This window comes from Enoplosus armatus, chromosome 23 (genome assembly GCF_043641665.1).
Source record: "Enoplosus armatus isolate fEnoArm2 chromosome 23, fEnoArm2.hap1, whole genome shotgun sequence".
Taxonomy (NCBI): domain Eukaryota; kingdom Metazoa; phylum Chordata; class Actinopteri; order Centrarchiformes; family Enoplosidae; genus Enoplosus; species Enoplosus armatus.
This window is the reverse complement of record NC_092202.1, coordinates 14,387,654-14,403,885: the sequence shown is the minus strand read 5'-3', so window position 1 is coordinate 14,403,885 and position 16,232 is coordinate 14,387,654. Positions and strand designations below refer to the sequence as shown.

The following is a 16,232-nucleotide window of genomic DNA, read 5'->3' as shown; positions in this document are numbered from 1 at the left end:
TCCCCATCAGGTTGAGAAGTGAAGGCTTGCTGATTTTCTCTGTTTTATATCATTGTAGACTGAATATCTTTTGGGGTGTTTGACTGTTGGTCGGACAAAACTGAACATGTCACATTGGGCTCTGGGGAAGGGAATGTTTCACTATATATATTTTTTACATTTTATACATCAAATGATTAATCCAAAAATAATTGTCAATGTAATGGAAAATATCGGTAGTTTCAGCCCTAACCTGCTCAGTGGATTTCTTCCTTAAAATAAAAAAAAGACTTTGTAATTAACATCCTAACATGTGGGTAAACTAATGGCACATTTAAGTGGACTAATATATCTTAATGTAACATAAAAGGGCAATTTCAGATTTAAGACTGGACAGTGCAGACAGTTCTTCTGAATCTAGTGAAAGAATTGGGGGGAATGCTCTTAATCAGTCTTTCTGTTGCTAATTAATTTTAAAGCCTACTCTTTACTCACCTATTTGAATAGGATGTATGTAGCATTAAAATAAATACACAATTAATCAGTTGACAGGAAGTGATGACTGTATTTACACCTTATTGTATTACCTTATAATAAGACATGATGGGAGGCTCAGTTGACTACTTGACATTACATCTCATTAGATAATTCACAAAAAAAAGGGGGGTGGGTGGGTTCAAATAATAAACCCAAACTCTTGAATTTAAACAACCGTTTGCAAGATAGACATTATGTGATTATTCACACTCATTCAATGAGTCAACTAAAATGTAGGGCTGAGGTGGTGGCATTTGGATCCAATAGTGAGACTGCACATTAGATGCTTAACTAACCAGTCTTAACTAAACTGTTGCCGAGCTGTGGGAAATATGTGGACTTCATAAAAGCGTTCACCCCAAACAGGCACACATTACCCCACAGGCCACTATTCCTCCGCTTCAACCCACATGGGGCGATTCTGGGCTGCCTGGACTGCTCTCAGAACTGCCTGCACTGTACACCGTCAGGGTAGTCATTATCATACATCATGTAGTGACCCAGTGGGGTTAGCTTCAACTGAATGACTGTTGAGTTCAACTTACTGTTCATATCTTACATTTAGCTGGTAAATTTCACTTCCTACATAAAACCACACCAGCTCTTTATATGGCTCACTGTATATTCTTTATTACAGTATGTTTGTAATGACTAAGCTTGGATCTATTTTTTATTAGTTTTTTTAAACTAATTTATTAAGGGCCTGTTTTATTATTATTATTATCATTATTATTATTATTATGCAACACCAAATGTGAGTCAACTGTGACACTTGAGTTACATCCATGATGTGGTGATTAAAAATGCACAACTATCTAATAAAATATACTTGGGTGGGTGATTAGAGGAAAGTCGTTAGCTTCTGTTTAGTTAGCCGCACCTGTACCATTGAGTCTAACGAGCTGTGGCCAGTCTGCTAACAGTGTCATGGCAGGATGACAGACGGGGCGAGCCCTCGGTGAACTGCTGAGTCAGTGGGTTTTCTTCGCGTTAGCTCTTTTTTTTGTTTGTTTGTTTGTTTGTTTGTTTGTTTTAGCTCATCTGAACTGGATTAAGCAAGCTTTCTGTCGACGCTCAGTCTCGAGAAGAACTAGCCGTCCCGTTCTGATACGGCTAAAAAAAGGGCAATTTCGAAGCGTAAACTTCTTCGGTCGGAGTGAGCGGCCGGAGTGGGCTGGGGTCTTTTGGGGAGGGGGCTGTGACTTGGGGGGGGTGGGGAGTGTCAGTTTCCTCGACTTACTCACTTATCTCCTAAAACTCTTTTGTAGAGAAATATAAAACTCCAATGTTAACGTCAGCTTGTATAGAGAAACGGCGTATTGGGGTTGTTTTTTTTTGTTTGTTTTTGTTTTTTTTTTGCAACCGACCTGCGTCAATGTAGAAAAGCGTAGTTAAAGCAGCAGCTGTCCGACAAAGGAGCCCCCGAGAAGCTTTTGTTTGTAATGCGACACAGCCTTTGTTTCAAACTGCAGTTCATTACTAAGCAGGTTACACACGACGGCTTCACTAACACAGTAAAACCCAACTCACTCTGACGCAGTTCGCTTTTTTTTTTCTCCTCGGAACTGTTACAAGCCAAAAAGCTGTATCACTTAACAGCACACAGTTAAACATAAAAGTATCTCACCCATTGTTTTAAAAAAAAAAAAAAAAAAAAAAAAGTATATAAAATATTTAATGACTGATTTGCTTACCTTCCGGAGGGGAGAGGGGGGGAGGGCAGTCCAAAGGAGAAATGGCGTTAATATATTCCTCGCCTTACAGTAATTATGAAAAAGAGAAATGAAGTGGTGTGTAAATGTATTTGAAGCCGGACTCTCATTCTGTGTCAGTGGAGGATTTGAAAGTGGCGCCAACCGCTCCGCTCCTCGGCTCCCCACGCAGCCGTCACACACGCAGAAAAAATAAATAGAAATTCAAACGCCCGCGCAGCCACGCTTGGCCCCCACCAAAATGTGCCCGTCGACCGGCACAATCGATCCCTGCCGCTGCTTTTCAATAATATCGCTCCTGTGATTTTTATTTAATTTTTTTTTAATGTTAAATTAAAATAACCATCGGAGGCTCTTTTCTTTTTTTTCTTTTTTTTTTTCCGGGCCGCGGTGCAGGACGGGAGATTGCGCGAGGCGGTTGTGTTTTGAATTTCTAACCGGCCTGAGAGAGAGAGAGAGAGAGAGAGAGAGAGAGAGAGAGAGAGAGAGGAGGGCAGTGTCTCCCCCTGCAGGGGCTGTGTGTGTGTGTGTGTGTGTGTGTGTGTGTGTGTGTGTGTGTGTGTGGACCTTTTGTGACTGTCTTTATTTGTCAAGTCCAACTTTATACATACGTTTAAAGTGGATATCATAAAGACATTTAACCTCTCCACGGTAACTATGTGGTCACTGAATTTCTTTGTGACGATCTTATAAAGTGACTAAAAGTCTTAAATTAGTAAAGAAATGAAGAAAACAGATATTGTTAATTTTATTTTATTCATCAAATGTGACCACACACCCCTACACATGATTATGCGTTGACACATTATATATTTATGCAGTCGGTGGCAAAATATTTCCTAACCTGATTTCCACTAAAAAAAAAAAAATCTTTTAATTTATACAGGTTTCTGACTCCCCCACATCAGCCACAATACTCAGGACGTGGCCCTGCAAGTGTCCTCATTTGGTAGCCTCGGCCCTGATTGTAAAGTGTCTTAACTGTATGAACTGAAGTGTTTTGCTTACCCCGTATATGGGGACAGTGTTAATGTTCAGGTTTTCAATACATTAAAACGCATTGCTAAAGAGATACATATACATATAAAGGGTTAGGGTTATAACGTGACCTCTGTTAAGAAGGATGGCGCTGGTTTGTCACCTGAGAAACTTTTTAAATGATTGAAATATTGCATGTTAAAGATCGTTATCAAATGTCTTAAGAAAATATAAATAACCGTTTTGCATTTTTTTTTAAATTGTAAAAGTTAAAATCCAGTGGGAATGAATGCGTGAAGTCACCTGAGGGAAGGCCCTCCCTTCACCGGCTATGCACCAGCAGAGGGCGCCAAAATCACAGGTGCAAAATGAATAATGGCAAATGGTGGATTCATACAGTATGCCTCATGAGTGGGGGATATTCTATATATTTTGCATCAGCGTTCACATAGTAAAGACACAATGCACGAGCGGACGTACACGTCTGAGCGGATTTAACCCCTCATGACGGTGATTTTGAATGTTCATCCTTTGCTGTGCATGCCAGACATGGTGGCGTACGGTACGTGACATGCATGACCATAATTAAGTAGACTATTGCCACAGCAGGTTGTACAAGGTTTATTATGCAAGTATAATAAAATTCATAATGTGGACGGTTCACACATTACTGCACCATACACACCGCAAAATGTGCACTATACTACATTACAGATATATAGATTTTATTATCTATTACCAATATCCTGGTCATCGTCCAAGCCTGCACTTCCATAGGTTTGGGCTTAAGGATATGTTGCTCTGTCAAGCGTTTCTGGATTTGTGATCATATACACAAGCAAAATCCTCCTCATCATGAATTCAGACAAACCATGTGCTTTGTTACGTCACACAGCCCAGTAGAAAGTATGTTGACGTTGCTCCTCTTCTGGTTCATCTTTGGCGCTCTGTTAGTCAAGGTTAGCCAAGGTTATTTATTTATTTATTTTTGTTCTTAAGCGTTAGATAATATCTACCTGAAACTCTAAATCCATACCATTGGTTTAAGGTACCAGGTCAAGGGGTGGTTCTGTTCAACACAAACCTGCTACACTTGTATCCTCGATATAATAGGCTTGTTAAAGTGAGAGCAAGAATACACGACAAGCTTCAAAAGGGCAGCGGATCTGTGGCTAGCACCATCCTCTCACAGCGATACCAGGATCTGGATTCAGACCTCCCGTGGTCTTGTCGGTTTCCTCTGGGCACTCTGGTCTCTGGCCCAAAAATACTTTGGACGTGAAAGAGACGTCTTTTTTTTTTTTTTGAGGTACGTCAACTCCCCAGTACGAACACTTAAATAGCCCTTATTGAAATCATTACGCCCTAAACTGTCGTTCATGTGAGCGAGCCTGAAGCCAAGCGGCCGGGAGGCAGGGCTACAGGAGACGTGGAGGCGTGGAAGCGGTAGATCCGGGTAGCTTTTGTGCTCGGATGTCGAACTTTTTCTGGCCTCGTGTGGCCACTGAGTAACTTTCATAGGAATGAAAGGATCCCCGTCTACGGCCAGCAAGCTAGTCACAAAACATCCATGCCTGACAGCTCCCTGAAATCACAAATGTTTTCTGTTTCTACACTTTGTACAGACATTCTTGGTACTCGGCAGTTTGGATCCTAATGACTTTGGCGATCCCTGACCTTTTCTTTCGAGTGCCACCAACAGGTAAAATGTCCATTTGTCCAACACTTCGGTTTAAGTCAAAGTCGAGATTTATTCAAGTGAATTTATCACACTACGGTGTATCATATGTACAAACAAACAGCACTAACACTGTGAGCTGCGTCAAATAGATCATTAAGAGGAAAAATAGGAGCACATAGAATAAGAGAGTGGTAAATTAACAACAACAAAATGGTATCAATGATAATGAGAACATGATAAAACGATGATTAACGATGGTTAAGCAAAGGGTGAGGCTTACAAACATGTCTTGAGCCAGCCAAATAAAAATGCTGCGGGGGGGGGGACAACATGTGGGTGTTTGAGTCCGGCCTTTAAGGTTTCGAAGGAATAAGCTCTTCTAATGTCGGTGGGAAGACTTTTTCCAAAGGTAAGGACTGTGGAATGAAAAAGGTCATCCAGACATGTATATGCACATTTATATATGGCACATCATAAACATACACCCCTGTGAGACAAAACAACAGATTATCACACGTCCGTCACATTTGCATTCATGTTGCATTTGCCCACGAGTACAACTTTCAAATTATGACTTGTAGCAGACCAGCAATTAGGCACTTAAAATTAGAAATAAAATGCATATTGGACTTCTTGCCTGGCTCTTCTTTAATCATTGCTTTTGCTACAGTGCTTGTATATTATATATCATAACATGTTGTTTTCCAGTAAAAGACAATCTACATGGCATCTGAAATTCATTCTTTCATTCAACTATATATCTGACTTTTGCTCTGTTCATGTATGACGGACTGTTTTGAAACGCTTTTTTCTCCTCATTGTCAATTCCGTTTTCCATCCCTCCCTCCTCTGCGTCCTCTCCTTTCCCCTTCACTCTCAGTGGCAAGAGAAGCCCGCCATGTTGTTGGGTGGTGGTGGTGGTGGTGTTGTTGACTGCCTGGCAGCAGTTAGCGCCCCCCTTGTCTTTAGTCAGGAAGTAAAGGAGGGCGTTGAGCCATGCGTTGAATGATGCCAGAGGTCTCGTGATCTTGTAGCACATGGAGACCATGGTCATGGTGTGACAGGGGACTCCCTTGGCCACTTTCAGCAGGAGGAAGATGGTTCTAGTGACGTGAAAGGGGAAGAAACACAGAGCAAAGAGAAGGGTGATGGTGATGATGGTCCTGATAGATTTACGTCTGCGACTGGCGTAAGGGGAGTGGGCACCAAGGAAAATGGAAATCCCTTCATCTCTTCCCAGTGCCCTTGACAGTCCAGTGCTTCCTCTTCTTCCTCTTCCGACTATTGCAGGGCTACTTCTCTCCCCTCGCTCTATTCCTTCATGTCCTCCCTCTTTCGGACCTCTGTGGGACAAGGGCTGAGAGTGCAGAGTCCTAAATATGGTCAGAACAACGTGGGAGTAACACCAAGCAATTATGGAAAAGGGCACAAAAAAGCCCAGCAAATGGAGTATGATGCCATAGGGTATGTAATCAGGAAACTCCTTATCTATGGCATCGTCCCAACAGTTTTGGTACTCCTCAACGACCCCTCCCAAGTTACCATAGCTGGAATTACCATTTATCAATGACACCTCCTGGCTTGGGTTGTCAATACTGCTTGCATTGCCGCCAAGCCCTGCAAATCTTGTCACGTGACCGGTCTGAGCAAACCGGAAGATAGGGCAGGTCAAAGCAAACACCACAATCCACACCAGGACGCAAGTGCACTTGACCGCCTTCTTGGTCTCCAGTGTGATAACTTTCATTGGGTGGCAGATACCGAGGTACCGGTGGACAGAGATGCAAGTGAGGAAGAAGATGGAGCAGTAAAGGTTAAAGTAGAAGAGAAAACGGACCAGGCGGCACATGAAGTCCCCGAAGACCCAGCGGTCGCGCATGATGTAACTCGCCACGAGGAACGGCAGCGACAGGCCGTACATGAAGTCTGTCGAGGCCAGGTTGACCATGTAGATCAGTGAAGCGTTCCAGCGCTTGGTCCGGCGGAAGGAGCGGTAGAGGATGACAGAGTTGAGGGAAATGCTGAAGAGGAACGTGAACGAGTAACAGATGGGGAGGAAGATGTACTTGTAGGACTCGTCTATGCTGCAGGAGGGAGATGGAGGGGTGGTGGACGGAGGGGGCGAGAAGGCGGCGAGGAAGCCACGGAGCAGCGAGACACTGATGTTGGCAGGAGCTTCACCCCTGGACGACATTGCGAGGGATTAAGCGACTTTCACGTGAGGGCGAAGGTGAACAAGGCTGCGGCTTGCACGTTTGGGATTCTGTCAAGCGTCTTCTCTGTCATCCTGGTACTCCGTACCATTTAATGGTAACTGTGCGTGATCCTGGACGGTAGATTTTCGGATGATTTCAGACAGTCAGATCCATGAGCGGGTGTTCACCTAGAGATAAAGAGATAAATGAGTCACCCTTCTGTAGTCATTTAGGATCTCACTTCATCTTGCAATCGGTGGTATTTTACTGACTCTTTGCAACAACAAAAAAAAAGAACCATTTCAGTGGTCGCGGTAAGAGTTGATTTTTTTTTTGCCAGTGGTTTCAAATCAAGTCTACGAACGCTTGATGAAGGATCGACATCATTAGATCTCAATGAGACTTCCCGAGTAAATACAGCTTCACTGACTAACTGGAGATTCGTGAGTACTGCTGCTCAATGCCGGATAGGTCTCAGTTCCCTGAATGGCTGCGGAGACTTAGAGCTTTCTGAGCTGCCTGGTCTTGCTTTTGAGGGGCTCTCAATCTCACAGGATCCCTGATCCAACGCGTTGCGCTCGCCTCGGAACACTTTCTCTTTAACACAATTACTGTTACAGCATGCTGACGTTAGTATTTAGCTCGAAGAACCGATCAAAGTATAGCCTCTGTAGTCTCGGGGGAAAAAAAAAAACCGTTTGTTGTCTTGGCTCATATTGAGGGGGAGGAATGGAAATAGGTAGTGCTTCCCACCACCCCACCACCCCCTCCTCTTTGACTGTTGACTAGGGCCTTTGCACAATCTGTTTGACCTCCTGTTGTATGCTGCTGATTCTTAGTGCTTGTTTGCCTTCCTGTGTACAAGGGTATGCTGCTGATTCAGTTCTTCTTCTCACCCCATTAACTCAGCAATAAGTAACCACACTTCCTCCCTTGGTGTCTCCATGCGCCCCTCTGTACATTGGTCTTGCTCCCACTCCACCGATTATACACTACAATCCCTCAGCGCTTCATGATCCTAAAAAATGTTATTTAATGTCATGTCATACGAGGATGGGCTACAGCATCATTAAAGTCAACACTTTTGCAACAAAACATGGTTCAACTCTGCATATTAGGATCAGCGCCATTTCACAATAGAGGTCAAGCAAATAATGGTAATGTGTCAACCAGTGATATGACACATTAACAGTGCAACACAAACAAGATGTAAAAGGTCAACATCCGATAACCTGAACGCGATCTTACAACCTGCGGCCGCCTCATCAACACGCCGAAGTCGAATGATTCCGTCTCTCAAACAAGACGAGAAATTTTAGACCCGGCTTTCTGGTGTGCAAATGATCCAGTTGTAAATGGTTGATGAAATAATCTCCTATTAATGCAGTGAACCATTCGGACAATCATTTGCGTCTGGTGGTGTAATAACCCTTGACTGATTTTGAAAAGTCTGCAACTGCGTTTCCTCTTAACGGCAACGTTCATTTCAAGAGTTTGCTAATAGACGTCTGTATTGTAGAAAAAAAAAAATGAATGGAAGCCAATAGATGTTTTGCATGTTTTAGCCCACAAATTAACAATGAACAAACTATTGACAAATAATGTATCCTTTTCTAACTAACCAACCATTTAGCAACCAATGGTGAAGTGTTTCAGACGTGAATGTGAATAGTTTTTCCACTCTCCATTGGCTCACATTCATTTTTCTACTAAATGAAACTCTATTAGGACAGGCTCTGCAGTGAGAGCACAGTTTTTTTTAGTGACAATCATTAGCATTGTACGGGACTCGGTCAGTTCATCAAGACGCAACGTAGAGGTCAGCACGAGACGAACTCAAACCCCTCTGCTGCACGAGCCGTGACCAAACGCGAAATGCATCAAATTAGATAGAACCTCGTTGTTAAAATGAAAGTTCAAGAGGGCCTGATATTCTCAAAACTGAATTGCTGACTTTTTAAAAAGGACAATCGGCGCACGCGTCCCGTTTTAACAAAACCAGCGTCACGATTACCGTTTTGCCCGAAGATCATCAGAAGTGCACATTTGTCTTGGCCAAATGAAAAGAGCTCGTTTTTCCAGGAGCAGCCAATAGCTTCGGAGAAAACCCTGGACGCACGAGCTCCAGCCTGATGCCTCGTCTGCCTCCGAGTTCATATACAATCTCATTAGGAAATGTTCCAGGGCCTTTTTTTTCTTTTTAATGTACTTCAAGTTACTTACAAAGTCATTTCTTGAATTCATGTTTAAAAAGAACTTTTTTTTTTTTTTTTTGCTGGTTTGGCAAACACCCCGGGGCCAAAAATAACCACCGTGAAGTCTTAAAAGATGCATTAGGAGTTTATTGTTGGTGTAAAGGGAAGTGCGTCAAACTCATAAATACCTGCATCACCGCAATCTGCCGTCGGACAAAGAGCTCACCTGCGCCAGCGGCGACTTCCTCCATATGGCTCCCGTTCTATCTGTCGCCCATCAGAATAATCACAAGGAAATCCGAAAACATCCAGGCGGCTCTCGACTGCAGAGTTGACTGATGTCAAGCAGCTTCAAAAAATACACCCTTTTTTTTTTCTTCTCCCCCAGGTCATTTCAAAAAAAGCCCCGCAAGCATCAGCTCTGATCAGCGATCAGCGGTTTCGGGTGAATCGTTGACCTTGACAGTTGGACCACTTCAGCTTTCACCCTTTTTCTGCTGCTTCTCTGAACAGTCCGACTAGTTTCTATGGTAATTCAGTCCCTCCCTCTGTCCCTCGCTGTGTGTCATCCAATTCTTCTTCCCCGCTTCACCTGTGTGTGTGTGTGTGTGTGTGTGTGTGACTCCCTCTCTCATCTCATCTGTTGAGCTGAGCTGACTGTCTTGTAATTGAGGCTGATCACCCTGAGAGCGCACAGACGGATGAATGGATACCGCACACAGACACGATGTACTTTTGACAGTGGGCGCTAGCCTAAAGATTAGAATGTTTCTGAAATCATCAATATCATGAAGTCTGGCCGGCAACTGTTGAGCTACATCGCTGTGGAACAAAATAGGCTGGCTAAAATCCTAAAATCCTAAACAGAGGAGCAGAAAAATGTCCTCATTTGACAACAACAACAACAAGAGAGAGAGACAACCATGCAATGCATACAAAGGGAGCTCCAGGCAGGTGACAATTTATTCATCCATGTACTGACACACAGCACCAACAACCAGCTCTGAAACCGACGTCGCTGACTGGACTAACACATCGTTTATTTAAAAAAAAAAAAAGGAAAAAAAAAAAAAAAGGTCAACCCACCACCTAAATGAAAAACACAGTATTGGACAATCTCAAGTTGACTGACAGTTATTTCAATACACATATTAATACAAGACTAAGTCTAAATGATTAATGTTTTTTCTGCTGATTTAAGATTTGCAATAATCGCGTAAATAAAACAAGAATTCGTCAGGACACCACTCTTGTACATAATGTTTGAACAAATTCACATCATCATGACGTTGGCGCGATTACGCGAGCTTGTTCATTCTCATCCAGCTAACTCCTAACGCAGGTTTGTTGGATCTGGAATCAAAGTTATCTTGGATAGCGGCCCGCACTCAAAGCATGATCAGCACTCGTATGATTGGCTGAGTGCTGATCGTGGGGTGGGGTTGGGGGTGTTTAAGGTGCAATAACAGCATGGAGGAGTTCATCTTTAAGGTTTGGGATTAACTGTGGTCACGGTTCAATTACAACAACGTCAACACTGAGGGATTTCGGTCTCCAAAATACTCAAGGTGAATGTACTGCAATGGCCACTCGCGGCAACCAGAGCACTTGGTACACAATATTGGTACACAATATTGGTACCTTGTATGCTGTAGATGCATGCATGTAAATCCAGAAATAAAAGCTGGTATTTAAATATTTGCCAGGTAAAACACTATGGGCGGGGGGGGGTGAACCTATAGTCCACATGGTAAATTCAGCGTCATTCAATTTTTCAAATAGCTTCTACTTGGCCATTTTTTTTTAAATTTGGTGTTGAAGCTACAGTAGGCAATATTATTGAATTATAATTTTGGTTGAAATAACTAATCAATAACCATTGCATGTCACTAAAAATATTTAATTAAAGGGTTCCTTCAAAAAAAAAAAGTGTGTCTGTGAGCACCCGCCCCCTCTTTTTTTTTTTTTTTTTAAACTGGACCAGGTCTGAACCAAACACCCAGTCAGGGTAGTCAGGGGGTTCTGTGTTTTGATTCCTCTCCTCCAACCGTTCTGATTCACACTCCACAATCCAGAAGGTGGAGCCCTCCTGTAGAACACCCTTGTTTGTACAGAGTGGATGTGATTGGCCAGTTGCGTGCTGGCTAACCCCTGATTGGTTGTTTGATTCAGACCTGGTCCAGTTTTTTTAAAAGACTAAATACAAAGGGGGGGCGGGTGCTCGCAGACACACATTTTCTTAGAGGAGCCCTTCGATTGGATATTGTTAGCGACACGCAGTGGTCAAAATGAGCTATTTCAACCAAGATTATAATTCAGTAACACTGCCTACTGTAGCTCTAACACACCAACAGCTACCAGGAATGAGCTGTTGGAAGACTTTAAGTGTGAAGCATACAGTATGTGCAGGAACACAACAACTTTGTGAATGAGAGCAGTACTTTGTAAATACTGATGGGAGTTCGTCGAAAAACATCAAAAAATGTGTGCCAAGACTTAAAAACAAAAATGGAATAAAAAAAAAGTAAAAAAATAAAGATTAAAATATCTTCCCTTACAGATCCAAAAAAGCACTTCGGTGAAGAAACTATAAAAACTACACTCGAAAACGAAGACAGATTGTTCAGTTGGCAGAATTAGCAGCTTCTTAACAGGAGCCCCTTTTATATTGCAGCCTTTAGAGAAGATGCTAAACACAACAACAACAACAACAACAACATGTATCAAAGCGTTGCTCCAGTGTTGACGGAGGATAACCCCAACCTTACAGATTGCCACCTGCGATATGACACCGACGCCGCTCCACTTTCGAGCTTTAAAAAGGCGAAATATTGCGCGACTATTTTTTTGTACAAGAACTGTTGCGAAGCTCCGACGTCCTTGTGTGACGTTTTGGTGGAACAAGCTACGTCGGTGCTATTTTCAGGCAATCTGACTGACACATACCCACTAGAAAAGGAATGTTTACAAAAAAATGGCTACATTTCAATGAAGTTAGGAACGTTAGGTACTATTCATAATATATATATATATATATATATCGGACCCAAACTAGGGTCGTGAACAATTTTGTGTTTCAATAGCAATAGCAATATTAAAAATGAAACAGCTTTAACAACTAATATTGTATTGTTTGCGTCCATGTTTGTGGTTCCTAGCTAGCAGCCTTCTCCTCTTCTTCTTCTTCTTCTTCTTGCTCGGGTTCTCTGCGTGTTACTGCCACCAACCGGCCAATCAGAGGAGCAGTGTGAAAGTTATCGGCACTGGACGAAAAACATTCACTGTTCGTTCAGGGGCAAACGTGTTCAAATTGAGGATCAGTGTCAGTGCCCAAAACAGTCCGATGAGTTTACTGGTCTGGGCACGTTTTCTCCTGCCTTGGCATGTGAACTGGAAGCAGGGGCAATCCTCCTCTCATGAAAATCCTGTTTACCGGTGAAACATAAGATACTCTGCTGCTGACGAGATGCACGGGAAGAAGATTAACGTACAATTTGGATTCTGACTTTATGTGCATTTTAAATGTGCAAATGTGGGAACTACACACTGTGAGTCCCCCCCCCCCCCCCCATGAGACTTGCACCGACGCTCTGATCGGACTCTGAGAAGGCAAAAGAGTGCATTTCCCACGGTTGTTGAACGTACCATGCGGCTGGACAAAGCCGCTTCTGTCACATGCGGGTTTAAAACGGCTGCTGGTGGACGTCGTCCTTTTCGTGAGACAAAGTTCCCCTTATAAATACACAACACAGACAAAAACATTAAAAAAAAAAATACTATGCGACTCAATGTCCGAGTCCTTTGTGGGAGTGACACTCTTCACAGTGATTGGCTGGTCAGACCGACAGCAGGAGGGACTGACTGAGATGTTTGGGGAGGCCGCTGTGGCACCGTCTGACTCGCGACAGGCGCTCTCAGGCCGCGAGGCTCGGTCGAATGTTTGCGCGACGCCCGCCACTCTTGACTGCAGCTGGGGGGTGGGGGGGCGCGATCGGCAGGTTCACAGGGATGTCAGGTCCTGGACCTCCAGCAGCATGGCGTCCTGCTCCGTCCTCAGCTGGTCTCGGACCTGGAGGAGACCCACCAGCTCTGAGCTCAGGCCTGCCGTAGACGGATGAAAAATAACCCAAGTTCAAAATGCTGTTTTAGATGAAAAGCAGCACTTTGGATTGATTAGGGTTAATGAATGCAACTTTGGCGCAGTCTGATTACTGTGTGCAGGCAGGTACCTTGTATGTCCTGGCTGAGAGACGTACAGAGAGTGTTCAGGTCCTTAATACTGAAGCTTTGTAAATCACTGCGCTCCAAATGTCGTCTCTGGACTACAGGGTTATGACGAGCTGCAGTCTGAGAGGGGAGAGAGAAGGGGGGAGGGGGGAGGGGGCTGTGACAAACTGTATCTGGGGGTAAAAGACAACACAGGGCTGCACATCTCCAACAGGACGGCCTGTTCCACTCTCACCAGTGTCTTGTGGTCTGCTCTCAGTCGGTCTCGTAGGTTCCTCAGGGTGTTCCTGATGCCTCTGGACTTTGGTTTGTCAGGCTTGGCGGCAGGCTGAGGACTCTTATGGACCTGGGCGGCCCCCCTCTTCATCATGAACAACAGCGTGGGACGAACACGGAGAAGACATGCATGAAAAAACAAGGAGGAGGCTGCGGCTCCGTTTATGGTTCCTCAGAATCTAAACTGTTTTATTCTTTTGTCAGGAACTTGTGTTGGGAGGGGGGGGGGGGGGTTTACCTGTGTGTTGGTGCTTTCCTTCTTGCTGGTCTCTCCCTCCTTCTTCTCCTCCTCCTCCTCCTCCTCCTCACTTTCGCTGTTGTTGATGAAGCAGAGCTGAAGATTCATCTGCGTCTGCAGGCTGACGGATACACAAATGACACACACCTCATCCAAATGACATCACACACGTGACACCATGCTCATTAGTAACGGCAGTCTCATAGGAAGTGAGAGGCGTGTGTGTGTGTGTGTGTGTGTGTGTGTGTGTGTGTGTGTTAGTGTACCGGGAAGTGAGTGCCAGCACGTGGCTGTTGCAGGCGTCGTCTCCGTCCTCCCAGCTCTCCGCCCTCCTCCCTCTCTCCTCTGTCCAGCTCACTGGAGCTCTGCCTCGCTCCAGAGACACTCCGCTCTGGAAACCACACCAGAGACGCGTCACCCGGGGCGACGCGCAAACACAAACAAATCGGGGCGCGTAACATAAATGCATGTTTTTTTTGGGTTTTTTTTCCATTGGTGCGACTTGTCCTGCAACTTCTTTAGAATGACTGTACTGTGACAGCCTGTGGACTGTGGCGGGCTGAGTTTAGTGGAGCTTTATGTTAAGGTCATACTGTAACTGATAACCGGGTCATGATGAGGGTCCGACCCGCGTCACTGTGTAGGACTGAAAGCGGGTTTATATATCTACTGATGCATAATGGATGTATTTAGGCTGATCAACTATTTCTGTGGTTTTATCATAGGCTGTAGATAAAGATGGCCGACGTGTCTCCTCTTATCGTATCCCGATACTGCGCAGTGGTGATATCGATGGTATCGACGTCCCGCCCATACACCCGCCCGACCCAATTGTGAGCACACCACAGTCAATCTCAGCTGTCAATCATGACATCTCACCCCGTTTTTATAGCATCAAATAACTAAAAAAACAACAAACCAAACTTATCAGAAAAAAAACGAAACTTTTCTTTTTTTTGTATTTTTTTTTTTAAACGTGGAGGGGGGCGAGGCTTATGACCGATACTGCAGCCAGCCACCAGGGGGGGGGGGGGGGGGGGACGATTGAGACATCCACCTTCACTTTTGGGGAGCTGTCGCGTCGTCCATCTTTATGTGCAGTCTATGGTGTTTATATGTTGACCAGAAATATCATTTTCTCCAACTGTGTCTCAAGTCCAAATTGCCGTCTGAAATTGTTTGAATTGACCTTGACCTCTTTGATTAGTTTCACTTTAGGATTTGTTTTTTTCAGGGGAAAAATAAGAAACGCAGGATTGCAGTGCAGCAGGATCTAGTTTGAAGCAGCACACACACACACACACACACACACACACACACACACACTCTTAGGGAGTGATGTTAGAGTGATGGGGTAATCAGGGATTTCACTAAACCTGCTTTCTGAGCACCACCAAGAACTGTGAAACTCTCCCAGTCTGTGACTTCTGACCTTTGCCTTCTTCTCCTCTTCTTGCTTCTCCAGCTCAGCGATGCGCAGGCTCAGCGCCTCCCAGTGCATGATGGGAAGGCCGAGGTTGTCCTCGCCATAGCCTTCCTGCCACACCAGCGCCGCACTCTCCGAACCCTCGTCCTCCTCCTCCTCCTCCTCCTCCTCCTCCTCTTCATTGTCGGCCTCGTCATCGCTCCTCCTGTCGTCTTCTGCCTCGTTACTCTCCTTCTCCTCTCGCTGCTGCCGCTGTCTCTCCTTCGCTCCCTCCATCTCTGCAAGGGAGCGGAAGGCAGCGGGACACAGGTTAAGATCTTCGGCGAGCGTCTGGGACAGACACCTCAACACGATATGATGTCCAATGCTTGGATTGTGGACTGTGATGATGTCACAAGAGGAATTAAGAAGAAAACTAGATCCGCCACCACCTATCACGGATGTACCCGCGCTATCTATCCTGCATCCTGGGCTTTGTGCCGGCCAAGACTATTGTGATTGGTTTAGAGTCTGGCTGAACCCATTATTAGGGAATGATAACGGGTTCAGCCAGACCTTTCGTCAGCGCTGGTACTGAAGACTACTACAGTATGTACTACAAGAGGTGGTCCCGAATCAGTACGACATGAAATATACAAATAGTTTAACAAAAAACAGAAACTTCTAGGTGGTTCCTGCCAGTGGTGGTGGTGGTGGTGGTGTTGGTGGTGTTTGGGGTACTTGAACTCGTCCCCTCAGTATTGTTTCTACGGCCCTGCCTCAGTTACACCAGCCAGCGTGTGTCTTAC

The 16,232-nt window shown here is 44.5% G+C and overlaps 2 protein-coding genes across 2 annotated transcripts; both read right to left on the bottom strand.

Moving 5' to 3' along the window:
* Positions 1–5,632: 5,632 nt before the first annotated feature.
* Positions 5,633–7,099, bottom strand: LOC139306136 (P2Y purinoceptor 3). Its single transcript, XM_070930096.1, has one exon. The coding sequence runs from the start codon at positions 7,079–7,081 to the stop codon at positions 5,633–5,635; it is 1,449 nt and encodes a 482-aa protein (XP_070786197.1). The 5' UTR covers positions 7,082–7,099.
* A 6,115-nt stretch (positions 7,100–13,214) lies between these two features.
* LOC139306315 (schwannomin-interacting protein 1) lies at positions 13,215–15,720 on the bottom strand. Its single transcript, XM_070930252.1, has 6 exons — positions 15,451–15,720; positions 14,285–14,409; positions 14,019–14,139; positions 13,740–13,865; positions 13,507–13,624; positions 13,215–13,378 (listed from the first exon to the last, which is right to left on the bottom strand). Exons 1-6 carry the CDS (start codon positions 15,718–15,720, stop codon positions 13,278–13,280), a joined length of 861 nt encoding a protein of 286 aa, XP_070786353.1. The 3' UTR covers positions 13,215–13,277.
* Between the last annotated feature and the right edge of the window lie 512 nt (positions 15,721–16,232).